The sequence below is a fragment of the Hyperolius riggenbachi genome, chromosome 3 (genome assembly GCF_040937935.1).
Source record: "Hyperolius riggenbachi isolate aHypRig1 chromosome 3, aHypRig1.pri, whole genome shotgun sequence".
NCBI classification, from domain to species: Eukaryota; Metazoa; Chordata; class Amphibia; order Anura; family Hyperoliidae; genus Hyperolius; species Hyperolius riggenbachi.
In genome coordinates this window covers 422,152,136-422,173,201 of record NC_090648.1, presented here as the reverse complement: position 1 = coordinate 422,173,201, position 21,066 = coordinate 422,152,136, and the positions used below count along the sequence as shown (strand labels likewise).

Sequence of the window (21,066 nt, the reverse complement as noted above, 5' to 3'; positions counted from 1 at the left end):
TAACAGAGGAGTGGGAGTTGCATTATTTTGCTGACTAAAGTTTTATATCCTGGCTATATCCTTATATTTTTATTTCCTACATTAAAATGCCAAAAGGTATAAAACAGCAAGTACTTTAAAATGCAGTGCATGTTGCGGTGCTGGATGAAAGAAGCAGTACAGCACAAAACCCTTTGAGCAGGATGTTGGATATATTCCCAGCTTGTGATACTAATGAATGGAAAAGCTGCCTGCATCGAAAACTCAGATACTTTGTGTATGCTGTCACCACTCTGTTGTAGTCATGCCATATTTGATGTCATCTGTTTACCATAGGGAGCCACATACAGAATCATGGCACCAGGTGTAAATGCTTTAGGAAAGGTGGTGCCTGTTACTAGCAGTCAGCAATCTTCTTTTAGTGGCTGGACAGTGTAATGGTTAAGGGCTCTGCCTCTGATGCAGGAGACTAGGATTCAAATCTCGGCTCTTTCTGTTCAGTAAGCCAGCACAAACTATTCAGTAAGGAGACCTTGGGCAACACACTCTTAACGCTGCTACTGCCGACTGAGTGTGCCCTAGTGGTTGCAGCTCTGGCACTTTGAGACTGCCAGAAGAAAAGCGCAATATAAATGTTCTGTGTCTAGTCATTTCTAGGGTCACACTGTTATTTTTATTATTGCTGATTTATATAGCGCCATCATCTGCTGTGGCGCTGTACAATAGGAGAAACAAGCAGGAGTATATCATATCCAGACATTGGTATACAGGACAATGCAGACATCAGTACATAACATAGATTGGACAAAGTTGAAAACGAGAAACGGGCAGTACCAACTCTAGCTGATTTTCTCAGGTGCTGGGCTGCATCCCACTGGTTGCATAAAGTGTGCTCTGGAGGGAGACAGTAGCAATCATGTAATGGAGTAGAGAGATCTCTTGCACTACTATTGCTGCAAATAGTTTAATTCCATCGTGATGAGTGTAGATACAATCTCGTGCACATGGAATACCTGAGGGATGAGTAGGCGTTGAGTGCAGGGCACTGGCTCTGCCTGACGGCTGTTTCACTCGAGTGAGCTTCCGGCTCTGCCTGCCAAGAGTGAGTTTCTTCCGAGGCAATGTTCCACTTTGGTGCCCACCCACCTTACTCAACTGCAAACTAATTTGGCAGTTGTACTGAGCAACTGTTGTTCAGTAAGTGCTTTTGTGAATAAAGAAATAACTGAGACTCCGCCATGAGGACATGACTAGTCCAAAACCTGTCAAATTTTCACTACCTACTGTAAGGGACAGCGACATAGGGAAAAGGTAATTTATAGTGCGTTTTTCTCTTGGAGAAATCTACATTGTATGGCCTAGTGCACACCAGAGCGGTTCGGCTGCGTTTTGCGATCCGCTTGTGGCTGCGGATACGCTTGGGTAATGTATTTCAATGGGGTGGTGCACACCAGAGCGGGAGGCGTTTTGCAGAAACGCATACTCCCGGGGTGAGGCATTTTTTGGATTGTGGATGTGGATGCGTTTCTGCCTCAATGTTTATTTAGTATAGGAAAAACGCAAACCGCTCTGAAAAATGCCTGTTCAGAGCGGTTTTGCCGGCGTTTTTGTTACAGAAGCTGTTCAGTAACAGCTTTACTGTAACAATATATGAAATCTACTACACCAAAACCGCAAAACGCTAGCTGAAACGCTACAGAAAAAGAAGAAAAAGCGTTTCAAAATCTGCTAGAATTTTGCGGATCTGCTAGCGGTTTTTGGTGTGCACCAGGCCTAAATGTATTTTACATTTTACAATTTTTAAAGTTGTCCTTGAACAAAGCATACTGCATTGTCAAGACAGAAAAGAGAGAAAGCCCTTCCCTTGCAAGCTTACAATCTATATTGCTGCTCAAACAACCCTGGCAAGGATGGTCCCATTTTAGATGTAATTAATTATGAACGCTTCCAATCTGAAGTGTTTAAAAGATTCAGGTTTTGAATGCATTTGAAAGTTCCTGAAAAATGGGGCTGATCCATCTCTCTTCTAATTGGGTAACGCTAGATCTACTGCATTTCCTCTTGTGAGTCAGGAGGTGCATGCTGGGCCCTGCTTCATTATTTATGGACAGGCAGATCTCTATCATTCTTTGGTCTATGGCCAGTGATAAGTTTGTGGAGCATGTGCCTTTCTTCAATTTGCTCATGATCTGTTTCAGCCTTCATCCTATTTTAGTCAGTAGAATGCTGATGAACTCCAACAGGTCTTTGTCGTTGGGGGTGTCTTGGCACCCTATGGAAAAAAAATACAGGAGACAAAAAAGGGAGCCCGATAGTGCAATATGTCAATAGTAGGTGTGTGGAGAAATCAATTGATTGAAAGGGCTACTCACAAAGGAGGGTTGCAGGGGGCAACCGACCACAGGAAGCAGGTGGAGACCATAAACCCGACTCCACTCGGGTGGTCCTGGACGGACCTGGTTGAGGTCGCTCTCTTAGATGAAAAAGGATGGACAAAATATCAACCGTGGTAAAACAGGTATTCTGACACTACCCCTCGGACAAGTATGTACGGGGTATACAACTATGCACAAAAAGGGAAAGAGGCGCCCTGATTTGAATAAAAGCTTTTAAACCCAGTTTAAAAAGAAAAAAGAAAAATGAGGTATCTTACCTCAATGACGAAATCTCTGTAAACTTACAAAAGATTTTTATTTGAGTACTTTTATTCAATTCAGGGCGCCTCTTTCCCTTATTGTCCAACAGGTCTTTATCATGTCATAATAAATGTTTGAGAGGTTTAATTGGTTCTGTATTGCTGATATCTGCATCCTGATTGGCTAACGGCCCTTTTACACTTAATGCGTTGTGTTTTAATGCATTTTATTTTTCTATAGCAGTGCATTGTGAAAAAGCTTCAGTTTTTCAGCGCGTAGTGTGAAAGAGGCCATAGGGAAACCTGGACAACTGGGTATGTCCTTTCAGTTGCAACTGAAAATGTAAAAGGAACCTAAGGCAGAGGCACCTCTGATTTCCTCTCCATCAGTGTTTAGTAAATCTGCATTTTGTAGTCAAATTAGATAAATGTGCTGAATATTCTTTTTCCACTTGCATTTTATACTGTGTAGAATGTTGATTATGTTGACGAACTTGAACTTTACGTGCTGCTGAATCGTTTTGCTGATAGGAGTGTAATGGTTCACTGCACTCTGTGAAAATGCATTACAGAGCACAAAAACACCCCAGTAAAATCAGATTTGCCCTTTCCATGCATGTAGTTTTTCAGCTGAGTGGTTCTGCTCTGTCTTGTAGTCTGTATCCCGTACTGTACAGCTGGCCAGGAAGGAATATCCCCTCTCCTCCTACAGAAATATCTGCACAGTGCAGAAGAAAAATTAATTATTGTATCCGAATGCATAAACTATCCAGAAAAACAAGTGCATATTCAATACATCATATGTATAATAGCATGGCTATACTGCTTTGACCAGCTATTATGCATACAGTGACTAAAGTTAAGAGCCAGTAACTATAAAGTTAAACTGTTCTATTTAGATCAGGCTTTCTCAACCAGGGTTCCCTGCAACCCCAGGGTTCCTTCAATACTTTGCAGGGGTTCCTTGGCATTTTCCCTCCTCGTGGATGAAGTATAATAGAGCACATTAAAAAAAGCTAGGATAAAGAGACAGTATAATTAGTGGCAGTGTAATAGGGGTAGTGAAATAAACAGCCTCACTTACTTTTTGCCTCCTGCAAAATAAATGCAGGGGTTCCTCAAGATCAAGAAAATTGTTTGCAGGGGTCCCTTGAGATCCAAAAGTTATTTGCAGGGTTCCTCCATTGTAAAAAGGTCGAGAAAGGCTGATTTACAACCAGGGCTGTGGAGTCGGAGTCGTGGAGTCGGGCAATTTTGGGTGCCTGGAGTCAGAGTCGGGAAAAAATGCTCCGACTCCTAATGAATTTGTAACTGTAATTAAAATAGAAAATTTGATAAAATGTTCTATTTCTCAGATAATAGTCATTAAAAATAATGTATATATACAGTATATATACAGTAATAGCTGTGCTTAGTCCACAAAAATGAAATAAACCAATCAAAATTAGTTACTTGTGCTGCTTCAATAAAGCAGTCCCCGTATTTTTAAGGTCAGATATACATATCTGATTGTGACTGTATATATGATGTGTACACAGGTATCTTTTATATATGTTACGGCCAGAACCCGAAGTGTGGCCACTTCTAGTTCTGGCCGGCCACTTCGGGTTCTGGCCAGCCAATGCGCGAAGTGGCCGCAGCGGCCAATGTTAGAAATGGAATGTTTCCTTTTAATATGGATGTAGTTTTCCTGGCCGTCTCTGGCCAAATGTAGCAAAAAAAAAAACAGTTCGTTCATTGAATGAGATGAAGCCGCCCGGCTTCTGCTCCGCCTCCTCTCCTCCGCCCCTGCCTCTCTCTCTCTCTCTCTCTCTCTCTCTCTCTCTCTCTCTCTCTCTCTCCCCAACACTGGCAGCGGGGGACATGCGTGTCCCCTCCAGAGTCGTTCGTCGCGGCAGGCAATCCTGTCGTTCGTCCCTGCAGAGCGGGGGCTGGCAGAAGCAATGTCTGCAGCCTCCCCGCTCTGCTTTCCTGGCGCCACAAACGACTCTCGGGGACACGCGTGTCCCCGCCGGCTGCCCGAAGAAGATAGAGAGAGAGAGAGGCAGGGGCGGAGGAGAGGAGGTGGAGCAGAAGCTGGCCGGCTTCATTTCATTCAATGAACGAACTGGGTTTTTTTTGCTACATTTGGCCAGAGACGGCCAGGAAAACTACATTCATATTAAAAGGAAACATTCCATTTCTAACATTGGCCGCTGCGCTGCGGCCACTTCGCGCATTGGCCGGCCAGAACCCGAAGTGGCCGGCCAGAACTAGAAGTGGCCACACTTCGGGTTCTGGCCATAACATATATACTAAATAACATCTATGCTGTAAGAATAAAGCCTGATGTGTAGCCGTGTCACTAATAGAGATGGTCAATGAGATGGAAATAATTCTGCATTGATGCTGATTTATTCAAATGTATGCACTCTTTTTGCTGATGAAATCAAATAATTTGATATGTTAAAATTTGGTTTGGTGACTACAAATTAAAGGGTAACAGACGGATGAAAAGTAAAGTTTTATACATACTTGGGGCTTATTCCAGCCCCCTTCAGGCTAATCAGTCCCTCGCTGTCCTCCACCACCCGGATCTTCTGCTACGAGTCCTGGTAATTCAGCCAGTCAGCGCTGTCCGGCCGCATGCCGCTCCCACAGCCAGGAACATTCTGCACCTGCGCAATAGTGCTGCGCAGGTGTAGTACGCTCCTGGCGGCGGAGTGTGTGCATGCGCACTACGCCCGACTGGCTCAAGTACCTGGACTCCTAGCAGAAGATCCAGGTGGTGGTGGAGGACAACGAGGGACTGATTATCCTGAAGGCGGCTGGAGGAAGCCAAAGGTATGTATAAAACTTTAATTTCATCTGTCTCAGGTTTACTTTGTTACACAGTAGTACTATACTCTACATATGCACTCCCCACAGAGCTGCAGGGAATCCACTGAGAATGCTGTGCACATTGAATACAGAGGTGTTGTCTGTTTACAATCTCCTCATTCCCCTGCAGAGTACCTGCACATCATTCTTACATGTACCCACACTTACATTGCCTAGGGCCTGATAGATGTTCTTTGTTCCGGTTTGTACCTTTTACAAGTACTCTTACCAAGGACTAGTTTTAGTCTAAAGGGAATAAATATAGTAGTCTACATATCCTTCTCACTTCAGTTGTCTTGTAAAAGCGTTGGCAGTTAAGAGAAGAATTTCATGTTACATACTTTCAATCAACAAAATTGTAATATGCAAATTAGAGGAGTCGGAGTCGAGGAGTCGGTGGAATCCTAAACTGAGGAGTCGGAGTCGGTGGATTTTTGGTCCGACTCCACAGCCCTGTTTAGAACAAGCTTTAACACTAGTAACGTTTACCAAAAATATATATATTTTTTTGCTGGGCATACACTATATAGTTTGTGGTAGATCGAGGGTAAGTGGTCATTACCAGGAAGATACTCATAATTTACCTGATCTACCACTTGCACCAGTTAATATTTCTGCTGAGATATTTAGTTCTGTTTGCACCACTGCAGCTTAAAGGACTACTATACTGAAAAATTGTAATACTTAAAATACACGAAAGCTCATAGATAGAAAGTGCATTTCTCCCAGAGCAAAATGTGCTATCTATTCTCTCCTATGTTGCTGTCATTTTACAGTAGGTAGTACAAATTTCACAGAACAGACACGTTTTGGACTAGCCCATCTCCTCATGGGGGAGTCTCAGGGTTACTTTTATTTTCAAAAGCATTTAGTGGACAGCAGTTGCTCAGTCCAACTGCCAGAATAGAATACAAACAGGTATGGGGGGTGGCCTGTAGGCCTGAATTATATTAGGAAAAAAATTGAGCGATTTATGTCCGAAATTGCAATTTCAATTCACTATTTCCTTCAACTCAAGCTTTTTCCCCCTTCTGTGCCTATTACCCCTTTGTGCCTCTCTGTCCCTTTTTGCGTACCATCTGCGTCTTTGTGCCCCCCTTGTCTCTCTGTGCCCCCTCTGTGTCTCTTTTGCCACCTTTGTGTCACACTTTGTACCCCTTTTGTCTCTGTGCCCCCTCTTGGTCTATCTGTGGCACCTCTGGGTCTCTCTTACCCACTTTGTGTCTCTTTGTGCCTGCACGGTCTCTCCCCTGTGCCCACTCTGTGTCTCTCTGTCCCCCAAGCTGCGGCAGTGCTGGACATACCTTCCAGCACGAGTCCAGCGATGCTCGTCTATCCACTGTGGCATACTTCCTTTATCATGTGACATACAGTAACCAGGAAGTATGCTGTGCACAAGAGCCAGCAGATGGCGATAGAGGACAGGTATGCGGAAGGTATGTCCACAACCAGGGCTGTGGAGTTGGTACAAAAATCATCCAACTCAGACTCCTCAGTTTATGAAACCACCGACTCCAACTCCCGATTCCAGGTACCCAAAATGACTCAGACTCCGTAGGCCCCGTTCACACTGCACGCGTTTCCAGCCGCGTTTTGGAAACGCGTGCAGGTGGCCGACACGCACGACATCAGACATTGCATAGAGTGCAATGTCTGATGTTCACACTGCATGCGTTCCGGACCTGTGCGGTCCGGGAACGCATGCTGCACGCATTTTTTGTAAAAACGCATGGCTGTCCCATTCACTTTTCAGTGATGGGATCAGCCACGCAACGCATACGAACGCGGATGGCGTGCGTTCGTACGCGTTGCGGTCCGCATGCGTTGCGGTCTGCGTTCTGCAGTCTGAACGGGGCCTTAGTCTATTACCTACCAGGGCTATAGATTTTGTACAAAAATCATCCGACTCGCACTCCTCCTACCAACTCCAATTCCAGGTACCCAAAATTGCTCCGACTCCTCGACTCCAACTCCACAGCCCTGTCCACAACACCGCCAATGCTGCACGTGCCAGAAATTGGGGGCAGTTTGAAACCGCTTCTTCAAACTTCCCCCATGCAGAAATTACTTTATCGTGGAAATTGCCATTTTGACGGTTCTGAAATCATGATCTTAGTGATCATAAATTCAGTTTAAATTAAATTCATCTTTCAGGCCTAGTGGCCGGCATTTTTTGTTAATCGGCAAACTTTGCACGGCCCGGGCTGCATTCCTTGGATTCTTCCCCCCCAACATGCAAAGCCGCGAGCAGGCAGTAACAGACGGTTAAAACTCACCTGCTCGCTGATTGCAGCGTAGCGTCTCCATGGCAACAGGGCATCACATGACCCACCATCAGGACGTGCCAGCATATTGCACGCTGGCTGCCAGCCATTTGATCATAATACTGTATCCATTATGAATAATATACGTTTAATAGATTTTTATTAGATTTGTTGTTTGTCAGATAAAATGCTTAATCTGTTTTGAACCTTGACTGATCCAGCTACCTATTCAGTAAGGAGTCCTTGGGCAATGTTCCCTAGCACTGCAGGGTGAGTGCCCTTAGTGGCTGCAGATCCCAAGTGATTTGAGTCTGACAGGAGAAAAGCGCCATCCAAATGTTAGCATTATTATTATTTAGATGCTCTTCTGCAATGTATGTTTTGCTATGTTTGTCACCAGTGGAAGGATTATGGGTAATGCGCAGGAGACTAGTAGGTGCTCCTATAACTTACATGCGTCTATTGCCTATACCTTTAAAGACTCTTGGACACAAGGATTGCTGCAGCCAACTGGGGGTGAACTGGAGTATCTGTCCATTTGTTTGGCTGATTCTGGTGCCTGATCTGGCTGTTGCCCTCAGCCTGGTTTATAAGCATGTCCCATGGCAGCATCCATATCCTCCTTCCTTCAGGTGTGCTTTAAAGGTAACCCGAGGGGAGAGGGATATGGAGGCTGCCATATTTATTTCCTTTTAAGCAATACCAGTTGTCTGGCAGTCCTGCTGATCCTCTGCCTCTAATAGTTTAAGCCATAGACCCTGAACAAGCATGCAGATCAGATGTCTATGACAAATCTGACAAGATTTGCTGCATGCTTGTTTCAGGTGTGTGATTTTGACCCAACTGACCAGAAAGATCAGCAGGGCTGCCAGGCAACTGGTATTGTTTAAAAGGAAATACATATGGCAGCCTTCATCAGTCTCACACTTCTGGTTCCTTTTTAAAGAGAAGCTTGGTTTCAGGATCGCATACTTGCTTAAAGAGACTCCGTAACAAAAATTGCATCCTGTTTTTTATCATCCTACAAGTTCCAAAAGCTATTCTAATGTGTTCTGGCTTACTACAGCACGTTCTACTATCACCATCTCTGTAATAAATCAACTTATCTCTCTCTTGTCAGACTTGTCAGCCTGTGTCTGGAAAGCTGCCAAGTTCTTCAGTGTTGTGGTTCTGTGATGCATCTCCCCCCTCCAGGCCCCTCTCTGCACACTGCCTGTGTATTATTTAGATTAGGGCAGCTTCTCTCTTCTCTTTTACAAGCTGGATAAATCCTCCTCTGAGCTGGCTGGGCTTTCACATACTGAGGAATTACATACAGGCAGAGCTGTCTGCACTCTGCAGGAAGAAACAGCCTGACACTTCAGTGGAAGATAGCTGCAGGGGGAAAGAAACACACAAATGATCTCTTGAGATTCAAAAGGAAGGGTGTATACAGCCTGCTTGTGTATAAATGTATTTTCTATGTGTGGACATACTGTACATCAACCTACTTCCTGTTTTGGTGGCCATTTTGTTTGTTTATAAACAAACTTTTTAAAACTGTTTTTAACCACTTTTAATGTGGCGAGGAGCGGCGAAATTGTGACAGAGGGTAATAGGAGATGTCCCCTAACGCACTGGTATGTTTACTTTTGTGCTATTTTAACAATACAGATTCTCTTTGAGAGGGAAGCCTCTGGATCCCAATAAGGCTTCCCTTTCTGTCCTCTGGTCCACCATTGCTGCTTGCGGACCCTCCAGCCGATCGTTCTCTTCGAGCACGGCCGTGCTGCAGCTGCGTGAGCTAACAAATGGCTAACAAAAGTAAAATAGATTGAATGGGCTCTCAATAGATTTTTTTTTTAGAACTGCCATCTCATATACCATTCCTGCGTGTTAAGATTTCACTGAAATATTTGCATTAGACTTCTGCATCTGTAGCAATGGAGATCTCTCTTACTGTCCTATGAATACCTACAGTGTGAATGCAATGCATATTTTACACAAACACTTATTACACCTTTGTTTATTTCACATTTATTTCCGCATGTGAAACTATTAATGTTCCTAATGTTAATTCCTAATGTTATGTTAAGACTATTTACTAATCGTTGTATAACAATCTCCTAATGTTGTGTATTTTCTTGCTTCTTGCAGGTGCCTGTATTAAGGCCCATGGATCTCATGGTGGAGGCCACACCCCGAAGAGTATTTTCCAATGCACATACATATCACATTAACTCAATATCCGTGAACAGCGACTATGAAACGTACATGTCAGCGGATGACCTGAGGATAAACCTGTGGAATCTAGAGATAACAAACCGAAGTTTTAGTATCCTTTTTGGCTTGTATTTAAATTACCTGTGTTTTTTATGTATTTCTGCAGGAATGGTTCTTAAAGTGGATCTGATCTTCATCTAAAGGGGAACATGCACTATTCAATGTTTTTAATAGATTAGACAGAGTAAAAAAAAAAAAAAAAAAATTGAATGTTTTTCAGTTATTTTATTAATTGAAAGTTAATTGGAAAAGGCCATTATTTTATCAATCTAGTGTAGGCAGATTAATTGCGCTATCCAGTCGCATAGCTTTGTGCTTCATTGTGCAGTACAAAGTGAGTGATGGCAGGATCCTTCTGGAATGTAATAACCAAGAAATTATTGATAATTAGATATTGTGTTACTAATTTACTGCAAATCAAATAGTGTATGCTAGCTTTCAGTTTAGAAAACGCCATCTTCCTCAGTGGTTACCAGATGGATTCTTTCACATTGGCCTGTATTTAAATGTTCTTTACCAGTGGTTCTCAACCTTTTCAGCACATGTACCTCTTTGTGGGTCATTCCTCATGTACCCTATGGTATCGCAAGATGCTAATCTACTTCAGGGGACCCAGCAGGAAACCTCAGCACCCTCTGCGATGTTGTAATTTGGCCAAGTAGCATGGGTAACTACAACCTATCCAAAACCAAAAAGTTTGAGAGGGTGCTGCCCACCCAAACCACATTAGCAGAATTTCCCTATGTTTCCTGTTTGATCCTTTCTATAGTATTTCAAAAATGTCCCACTTCAAATGCTGTCAGTCAAGATCTATGGTCCCAGGTAGCAGGAACGTTGAGAAGAATTACAAATTTTAAATGAGTTTTTTTTGTTGTTTTTTCATATCCATCCTCTGTGTACTTTCCTAATTGCTTTTATAAAAGCTTTGTGAAATTAAAACTTTAAAACTGTAAGCACTGAATGTGAGCCTCCCTCTCAACCTCGTGCAGCAGCGATCTGCAAATGGCATTGGATGGAAATAGTCTCCCCCCTCTCTTGCCTTCCCCTTCCCTCTGTTCCCTGCTGTCTAATCCCTCCCCCCATAGCCCACAAGAAAATGGTGGCCGGAGCCCAGTATTGGAGAGACAGATAGACTCCAGTGCTGGGCTTTGAACACCATTTTCACATAGCCCTTCTGCCAGACTCTGCCACCAAGACTCCACAGCCATTCTGAACACCGTACCTACACACCTCAAGGGTGAGATCCGCCATTTTGTATGCAGCCCCTATAAACATACAGAGTGTTGTTTTTTGTTTTTTCCTTCACAAAACTAAAATACAATAGAACAGTAACAGTCTCCTCTGACATGAAGCACTATGCAGGTAATGTTATGGTGTAGCACTGCTTCGATTGCATGCCTATGATCTTAAAGCCCCAAGTTGAAGACCAGTTGTTTTCTACATTTCAAACAACATTATTTTAAAATTGGTATGCATATAAGTGCTTTGGGGAAAAAAAATGAAAGAAATTGGTGTTGGAAAAATATACATGGAAACTGCCTAGCCACTAGATCAAAGATTTACCCCTCGCACACAGGCTAGATGGTTCTTGGCTGAGGCCCTGGCCCAATACTGTGGGTTTGTGTTTATACATAGTTTGACGATTGCTCAGGAGCTAATCGGAAGCCTCAAATTCATGTAACTGCATCACACATATTGACTGCCATGTTTATTCATAAAAAAAACAAAAGTTTGCTTTCCTAAAACAGAAAGAATTTGTGATAATTCAGGTTGGAGTGAGCTCGAGATGTCTCCCAGGCACCACTGCTGAATATATGCAAATTAACCATTGTACCCTTAGAAGCTAAACACACCTCCAGAACCGCTGGAATGCAATGATGTGTCAGCTTGTTAATATGTACAGAGCCATAATAATCCAACATGCATACAGACTGTTTCGGATTGTTTGTTCCTCATCAGTGCATGGCATGGATTAATTTGGCTCTATGGAGTAGGGCTTGTAAATCCGAGAGGCACAGACTAACCAGCAAGCTCATGGTGACCCAGAACTCATTGGGGTGTGTAAGGGACTACAATGGTCCTAAAAGCCCCCTTACTAAGATGTTAAGAAAAACAAAAGTTTGCTTTCCTAAAACAGAAAGAATTTGCGATAATTCAGGTTGGAGTGAGCTCGAGATGTCTCCCAGGCACCACTGCTGAATATATGCAAATTAACCATTGTACCCTTAAAAGCTAAACACACCTCCAGAACCGCTGGAATGCAATGATGTGTCAGCTTGTTAATATGTACAGAACATGTACAGATGTTTATTCATAAAAGACAGTGCACTATTAAATGCATATAAAGCTATTCTTGTACTAGGGCTGTAAACTTGATAGCTTGTGTTTTGTGAGCCAAGAACTTTTCAAAGTACAATAGCATGACTGGAAGAAACTAGTTTTTTAATCCAGTTGGCTAAAGCTTTTAAAGGGTTTTTGGCTTTCCTGCTTATCGCCTTGGTTTTTTAGAGTACAGGATAGAATGTTGTTTTTTTTTGTGTGTCTTTTAGCCGGAATGTGAGACAAGTTGGACAAATCTCTCAATCTGAATCAGAATTTGTCAGGGACCTGGCAGAATAAAGTTGCATCAGATTGGCTGTTCTGTGAACTTCTCAGAACAGTCCATGTATCAGTAGAGGGATACTTTGGATCCTGCTCAAAGTTGAAAGCATGTGTCTGCCAGCTTGGAAGGTGACCCAGCAGTCTCCGGAAATGCTAACTCTGCTGTTCCAACACACTCTCTTGCTTCAAAACTTTCATATTTTCAATAGGTAATGTAATGAATCATCATTTCAATAAAATGTAAACTGTGAACTAGTAAAAGTCTGTAGTAGCTGGTTTTTGTGTCCCTATAAAGTGGGAACCAGTTCATCTGGTGTACTAGCCCTTCCCTCAAATGTGACCACCTTTTGAGACCCCTAATGCTCTTATGTGCTCTTATAAATTGCTTTCATAGTGATACTTATGGTCAAGCAATCAAGTCCCTAGCAAACCGTCACGAATAGTTGCATTGACTAGTTTCTATCACTGGCAGTTCAAGTGCATTTCAGTCTAGTTGCAGCTACTAATGTCTTTGACTAGTCTCTCATGACTAACTTGTGCTTATGACATGGCCCTTACACTCACCCCGTGATGTGTTATGTAAATTAATCCTCATATGCAAACTAGCACCCCGGGGGATAGTATGTGCTACATAGAAATGCAGTTTAGTTAATTGCCAGTAAATTATACTGCTTGATAATAGCCATGGTAGAGGTACCTAGTATCTATTAAAACTCTTAAAAATAATTTAAAAAGGAGAGGCAGTTTTGGTTCCCTCTCCTGAAGAGTATGGCCAGTGTTACTGGAAAAAGGTTTTATTTAAGCACTAAAGACAACTCGTTTCATGGGTGCTTGCCTACTTCCTCAGGTCAAAGTGCCTTATTATCTGGCCAAGATGAGCTGGAGCACCTCTAGCTCTAGATAGATGTTCACCCTTATCAGAGCCAGACAGGAAGGCACTTTGATCAGAATTTACATTTTGTTTTTAAGTTTTATAGGTACCAAGCACCTTCACCATTGTCCATTTACATACCTCTGTTGAGTTGTGATAGTTTTTTTAGCTATTTAACCCTAAAAGACTTCTAAGCAGTGTGCCCAACTGTATATCTGTATAACAGAACTGTAAAACAGAGCGTAGACCTTTATCTTCCTGCAGGCTCTGACGGTGGTTGCATTTGTGAGTATGATGACTACCTTATTGCAATTACACCCTCATCCAGAGATACCACACCATTGGGCTCCTGGTCTCTTTTTTTTTTTTTTTTTTCCTCTTAGATGACCCTGGGGTTCCAGTAACTACCAGGAATTATATTCCCACATTTAATGTTGGATAGTTTATTTTTAACCAGCAAGGGGCATGTTGGGTAGACTTGGCAGACTTTGTGGCACAATAGAAGCATGAGGTACTGCTGGCTTAGGGGACATCAGGCAGATTTCTTACCACTGTTTCACACTCTGGCTAATTGTTAAGCAAATATATGTAGATCCTCCAACATTTTTTTCTCACCATTTTTCAAAATAGGTTTGATAAAGACGATCAGATTTTCTTCACTGGTGGTCAGTTTTTACCCTCCATATAAGCAGGGCGTATTGTGTTGGGCTGTGCTCACCATAGTTAACATCTGGACTTTGCAGTATGTTATCCACAACCACCAGTGTTATAATTATATTTTTAAAAAAATGCATTACTTTGTAATAATCAGCCAATCAGCATACAGGTGTTATGAACCTACCAGTGGCTCTCCAGGGATAGAACTCAAGATGTCTGCCAGTCTCATGAAACAGGTTTATCATCTTGCCACAAGTTGTTCTCCCTTTAACCAACACAGTCTTGCCCCAATGGGAATGCTTAAGACTGAAAGATAGCATTGTAATTCTTATCGCTTCCTGTACAGTCCTACCTTAACTCTGCTACTTCCAGACATTGTGGACATTAAACCAACCAACATGGAAGAACTGACAGAAGTGATAACAGCAGCAGAGTTCCACCCGCATCATTGCAATACATTTGTATATAGCAGCAGTAAAGGAACGATACGACTCTGTGACATGAGATCTGCAGCGCTGTGTGACAGGCATTCAAAGTGTGAGTGTCATTTATTTTTATGTTCAGCTGTATCACTTGTGTTGTATGGAGATTGCCATTGCTGACCACTTCCTGAAAATGCTGCATACGCGGCTGTTATTCTGATCCTCTGGTTATAGTACTGCCAGTCAGGAAGTCATACTAGGAGTAGAATACAGTCTAGCTAGTAAATTACTGATGCAGTTAAAAAAATCAAGCAGTTCTAAAGTAAAACTGAATAAAAAAGTCACATGCTCACCTATGGAAAAGGAAAATTCTGGATCCTATAGAGCCTTCCCAGTCCTCTTCCAGCGCTGTCACCTCCATTGGCACGCATCGGTTAATTTGTCAAATGCACCATCTAGGCTCTTCAGAAGCACTCGGATCTCTGAGTACTTTAGAAGACTGACCGCACCGCACTGCACTACACATGCACAGACTCATACTTGCACATATGCTGACGCAGGGGCATAACTACTGGTGAGCAGCCACTGCAACTACAGGGGAGGCCAGATCTAAAGAGGGCCCCCAACTACTACTTCACTCCCTCTGATAAAGGGGGCCATGCTTCAGATCAGATGTTTGCTTAGGCTAAACACATGGGTGTGAAGATGCCCACGCTTGGTGACCCTTCCAAGGGTTATAAAACAAGTGTAGGTAAGAGAAAGGGTGTGAACATTGGGGAGCGCCATCAGCATTCTGCAGGGGGTCCCCTTGATTTGTAGTAACACCCCTGCACATATGAAGCCATCACACCAGTTCCTGGAGGCGGCATATTTGAACCCAGGACACCGCTGAAACGCGAACACTGAGAGATGACAGGGGGAGGCTATATAAGAATGTAGTCAAATGGATGCTAGAGCAGTCTCTCACCCAGGACACACAGCCTGGTCCGCCGGTGCTCAATCCTTCAGTGGATCACCACTTCCACTCCAGAAGATTCGAATACAAGGAGAAGGAGGCACTCAAAAGGCGTATTAACAATAGTTTAATCCACAGGTGCTAACACAACATGTTTCGGGGTTTCCCCCTTTCTCAAGTGTACAAGCCACCCCAACAGCACAACCACTTATGAACCACAGTGCACCACACCCACACCAGGAACCCCACCCACTTTAGTCAGCTGACCAGTGGCAATGAGGCAAACAACATTAACCCCTCAGGGATACATCTTATTGGGCACTACATACAGAGATGTCTACCCAAACAAACACCTAAGTCAACATAAGCGTAGGCAACATTTGCATTCAAAAACATCTATGAAATGCATATACAGATTATCCACCAGCTGTACACTCAAATTTGTAACTCACTGCCCTCGGGAATACAATGGTTCCCTCTCTCCACCACCCACCATTCGATGACATGGCATCAATACCTGGGGGAGAAAACAGAGCAAAATTGCACGTTAGTGACACTTACAGAAAACATTTTAAACTGTACATATCATTTAGACCTCTAGGGGAGATGGAATCCAATCTCCTCATCCATCTAGCTTCCCTTTGAAGCAAGATTTTGTCCCTATCTCCCCCTCTGCTGAGTGGTGGAACATGATCCAATACAACCCACCTCAACTGCGACACCCCATGACCTAAGGCATGAAAATGTTTGCCCACTGGGGTGTGGGAGCTGAGTTTGGTGGGATTGAATCCTCGGATAGAGCTCTTATGCTCCTGGATCCTAGTCTTAACATCTCTGGTCGTTTTGCCCACGTACATCAGACCGCAGGGACACTTCAATGCATAGACCACGAACATGCTATCGCACGTATACATCGACCGAATCTGAATTCTTTCTCCCGTGTGCGGATGATTCACGTATTCGCCTTTCATTATTGCCCCGCAGCAGTTACAGCCCATGCATGGAAATGTCCCTCTCTTGTTTGTTAATTTACTCATTTCAATGCACCGTGTGGACAAGTCCACCTTGCTGACCATATTCTTAATGGTCTTGCCCCTTTTATATGAGTACAGTGGAGGCTCTTTGAACAATTCTCCATATGTTGGGTCTTGTTGGACTGGCCAATACTTGTTCACCACGTTCCTCACCAAACCTGACTGTTTACAAAAAGTTTGCACAAAGGGTATTTTTCCCATTTGTCTGTTCTTTTTAGGTTCACCCTCCAATAACCGGGATCTTTCAACCCCCTGCACTTCTATTTTTGCCCTCGCTAAGGTGGTGGGATCGTACCCCTTGCATTCAAATTTGTCAGTGAGCATGTTTGCTGCTTTGTGGTAACCTTCCTCTGTGGATGCTATCCTTCTGGCTCTCATCAGTTGACCTTTAGGTATGGCTTTGATTACATTTCTATTGTGAAAACTATCCACTCTCAAAAGGTTGTTCCGATCTGTTGGCTTGGTGTACAGATCTGTTTGCAACCCATCCGGAGTGACTGAAATCGCCACATCCAGATAGTGGATAACCCTGTCCGAGTGTTCCATAGTGAACTTGATGGTTGGGTGCGCCAAATTGGCCTCATCCACCATTGATTGGAGCTCGTCTAACTCGCCCTGCCATAGTATCAAGACATCGTCCACAAACCTAAAATATTTCAATATCTTATCACAATACTTTACATTGTTAGTGAACATTTTTTGTTCAAGTTTGTACATGAACAAGTTAGCGAACGAAGGAGCTACTGGCGATCCCATGCTCGTGCCTTGTGTCTGTAAATAATAGTCATTTTCAAACTTAAAGTAATTATTTCTGAGAACCATCTCAAGGCAATCTAGCAGGAAATAGATTTGGTGATGCGACAGTGTTGTGTCCAGAAGGAATTCCTCAATGTATCCCATTCCTTCCTCATGTGGAATTGAGGTGAACAAACTCTGCACGTCTAATGTGGCTAAAATCAAGCTTTTACCCCTCACTAGAACTTAACAAATCCCCCGGGACGTCCGATAGTATCGTCCATTGGGTCTACACTGGATCCACTTTCCAAATATGTAGACTCATTCTTACAGGAACTGGTGAAGATCATCCCCACATGTCTGAAAGACACCACAGATTTACTTCTGAATCTTTCAGGGGTTTCGGTGAGGGGTAAAAGCTTGATATTAGACGTGCAGAGTTTGTTCACCTCAATTCCACATGAGGAAGGAATGGGATACATTGAGGAATTCCTTCTGGACACAACACTGTCGCATCACCAAATCTATTTCCTGCTAGATTGCCTTGAGATGGTTCTCAGAAATAATTACTTTAAGTTTGAAAATGACTATTATTTACAGACACAAGGCACGAGCATGGGATCGCCAGTAGCTCCTTCGTTCGCTAACTTGTTCATGTACAAACTTGAACAAAAAATGTTCACTAACAATGTAAAGTATTGTGATAAGATATTGAAATATTTTAGGTTTGTGGACAATGTCTTGATACTATGGCAGGGCGAGTTAGACGAGCTCCAATCAATGGTGGATGAGGCCAATTTGGCGCACCCAACCATCAAGTTCACTATGGAACACTCGGACAGGGTTATCCACTATCTGGATGTGGCGATTTCAGTCACTCCGGATGGGTTGCAAACAGATCTGTACACCAAGCCAACAGATCGGAACAACCTTTTGAGAGTGGATAGTTTTCACAATAGAAATGTAATCAAAGCCATACCTAAAGGTCAACTGATGAGAGCCAGGAGGATAGCATCCACAGAGAAAGGTTACCACAAAGCAGCAAACATGCTCACTGACAAATTTGAATGCAAGGGGTACGATCCCACCACCTTAGCGAGGGCAAAAATAGAAGTGCAGGGGGTTGAAAGATCCCGGTTATTGGAGGGTGAACCTAAAAAGAACAGACAAATGGGAAAAATACCCTTTGTGCAAACTTTTTGTAAACAGTCAGGTTTGGTGAGGAACGTGGTGAACAAGTATTGGCCAGTCCTTCAACAAGACCCAACATATAGAGAATTGTTCAAAGAGCCTCCACTGTACTCATATAAAAGGGGCAAGACCATTAAGAATATGGTCAGCAAGGTGGACTTGTCCACACGGTGCATTGAAATGAGTAAATTAACAAACAAGAGAGGGACATTTCCATGCATGGGCTGTAACTGCTGCGGGGCAATAATGAAAGGCGAATACGTGAATCATCCGCACACGGGAGAAAGAATTCAGATTCAGTCAATGTATACGTGCGATAGCATGTTCGTGGTCTATGCATTGAAGTGTCCCTGCGGTCTGATGTACGTGGGCAAAACGACCAGAGATGTTAAGACTAGGATCCAGGAGCATAAGAGCTCTATCCGAGGATTCAATCCCACCAAACTCAGCTCCCACACCGCAGTGGGCAAACATTTTCATGCCTTAGGTCATGGGGTGTCGCAGTTGAGGTGGGTTGTATTGGATCATGTTCCACCACTCAGCAGAGGGGGAGATAGGGACAAAATCTTGCTTCAAAGGGAAGCTAGATGGATGAGGAGATTGGATTCCATCTCCCCTAGAGGTCTAAATGATATGTACAGTTTGAAATGATTTCTGTAAGTGTCACTAACGTGCAATTTTGCTCTGTTTTCTCCCCCAGGTATTGATGCCATGTCATCGAATGGTGGGTGGTGGAGAGAGGGAACCATTGTATTCCCGAGGGCAGTGAGTTACAAATTTGAGTGTACAGCTGGTGGATAATCTGTATATGCATTTCATAGATGTTTTTGAATGCAAATGTTGCCTACGCTTATGTTGACTTAGGTGTTTGTTTGGGTAGACATCTCTGTATGTAGTGCCCAATAAGATGTATCCCTGAGGGGTTAATGTTGTTTGCCTCATTGCCACTGGTCAGCTGACTAAAGTGGGTGGGGTTCCTGGTGTGGGTGTGGTGCACTGTGGTTCATTAGTGGTTGTGCTGTTGGGGTGGCTTGTACACTTGAGAAAGATGGAAACCCCGAAACATGTTGTGTTAGCACCTGTGGATTAAACTATTGTTTATACGCCTTTTGAGTGCCTCCTTCTCATTGTATTGGAGGCTATATAAGATCCAGAACCTTCCCTCTGCATAGGTAAATAAACTTAAAAAAATTAAATCACCCCAGATTTGCTTTGAGGTTTATTTTCAGTATACAGTCATTTATAAAGGTAAAGTGTGGTGGCATTTATACATCAGAACTGTTATTTCATCAGTCAGCATAAATCTGGGTACACCTGTACGATGAATGTTGCCTGGCACTTGATCCCTCAGGTTGTCTTTGAGTCCTATGGGAGAAAAGCTCTTTACAAATGTTATTGTATTTCATTATTATTGTATTGTCTGACAGTTTGGGCTGAGATCTGTATAGCCTGCAGGCTAGCGATGTGTCCTATTGCTATGGAAGGGAGAGGAGGAATGATGGAGTGGGCAGGGAAGGGCAAAGAACAATATCCTTGGCCGAGTTGTACACAGCTTAAAACAGATCTGCGAGCCATTTGTGTATATTTCACTGCTCCCCACCACCCTATTAGAGAAAATTTTTACTTTTAAAGAAATGACTATCCTCAAGAAGGCCGCAACACCGTACATTGCCGTCTGTGATGGATGACATGACAAGAAGTTGGCGGAAATGGGTAGAACAGATGGAAAAGTTTTGCCTTTTCCTGTTGTTTGTTTTTGACATTGATGAAAACTTACTGGCCGGTATGCGGGAGACGCTGCCGACTGCAGAATGGAAATGAGTTTAGTGAGCGGTATGTCTGCATTTAAGGATACATGCCTATGTAGGCAGTTTATATAGTAAAAAAAAATTACTTCAGGTGTCCTTTAAAGATGCGCACATACATCCAATTTTACCACTTTTATGAGGTCCAACAGATTTCTAATGTCATGAACAGCTTGTGTAGGTAAGTGCAATGGCAGCTGTAAAATTGGTCAATCAAAATATGATGTGTGTACACCCCCTAACTATTACCCGTAGTCATGCTGCTGCCGGAAAAAAAGCAGATTATAGCGCAGATTGATTATTCTCTGTTCTAAAGCGCTATAAACAAAGGGACAATGTGTGACCAGCAGGGCCTAATTTGCTACCATACACCTCCAAATATCTCCAGCTCCTGCTGTTTTAGGTTTTACGTTCTCTTTCCAGATCGCCAAAATCTCAATAAATGTAGCATTTGTAGAATCTGCATAGAAATTGTTAGTGTATTGTTGTGTTCATGCCACGCTAACCTGCTTTCATGGAACATCCTGTGATGTCTGCTATAGAGGCTCTGGAGAGAGGGGGTGCCCTATCCCATATCTTCTGGCCATGCTTTAGGCTGATTCCCCTCTGCCCCAGGCTCTACGGCATACTGCAGTCCTTATTTGGCAAGGTGATCCAAAGGGACCCTTTATATACACTTCCAATCTTTGCCTATATTATTGGTGTAGATAGATACATACTGTACATACATGCATTATTATTTTCATTCCACTTTAAAAATTTGGACTACAAATATAACATTGAAAAGAAGATAGAC

At 43.0% G+C, this 21,066-nt stretch overlaps 1 protein-coding gene across 3 annotated transcripts in view; it reads left to right on the top strand.

Annotated features, from left to right (window-relative positions):
• PPP2R2B (protein phosphatase 2 regulatory subunit Bbeta) overlaps positions 1-21,066 on the top strand; it is a 477,586-nt gene that overhangs the window by 426,103 nt on the left and 30,417 nt on the right. For all 3 annotated transcript variants that reach the window (XM_068277553.1, XM_068277551.1, XM_068277554.1), the window contains exons 5-6: positions 9,874-10,051; positions 14,501-14,665. In XM_068277553.1, the coding sequence (XP_068133654.1) occupies positions 9,874-10,051; positions 14,501-14,665 (343 nt within the window). The remainder of the gene's footprint in view (positions 1-9,873; positions 10,052-14,500; positions 14,666-21,066) is intronic.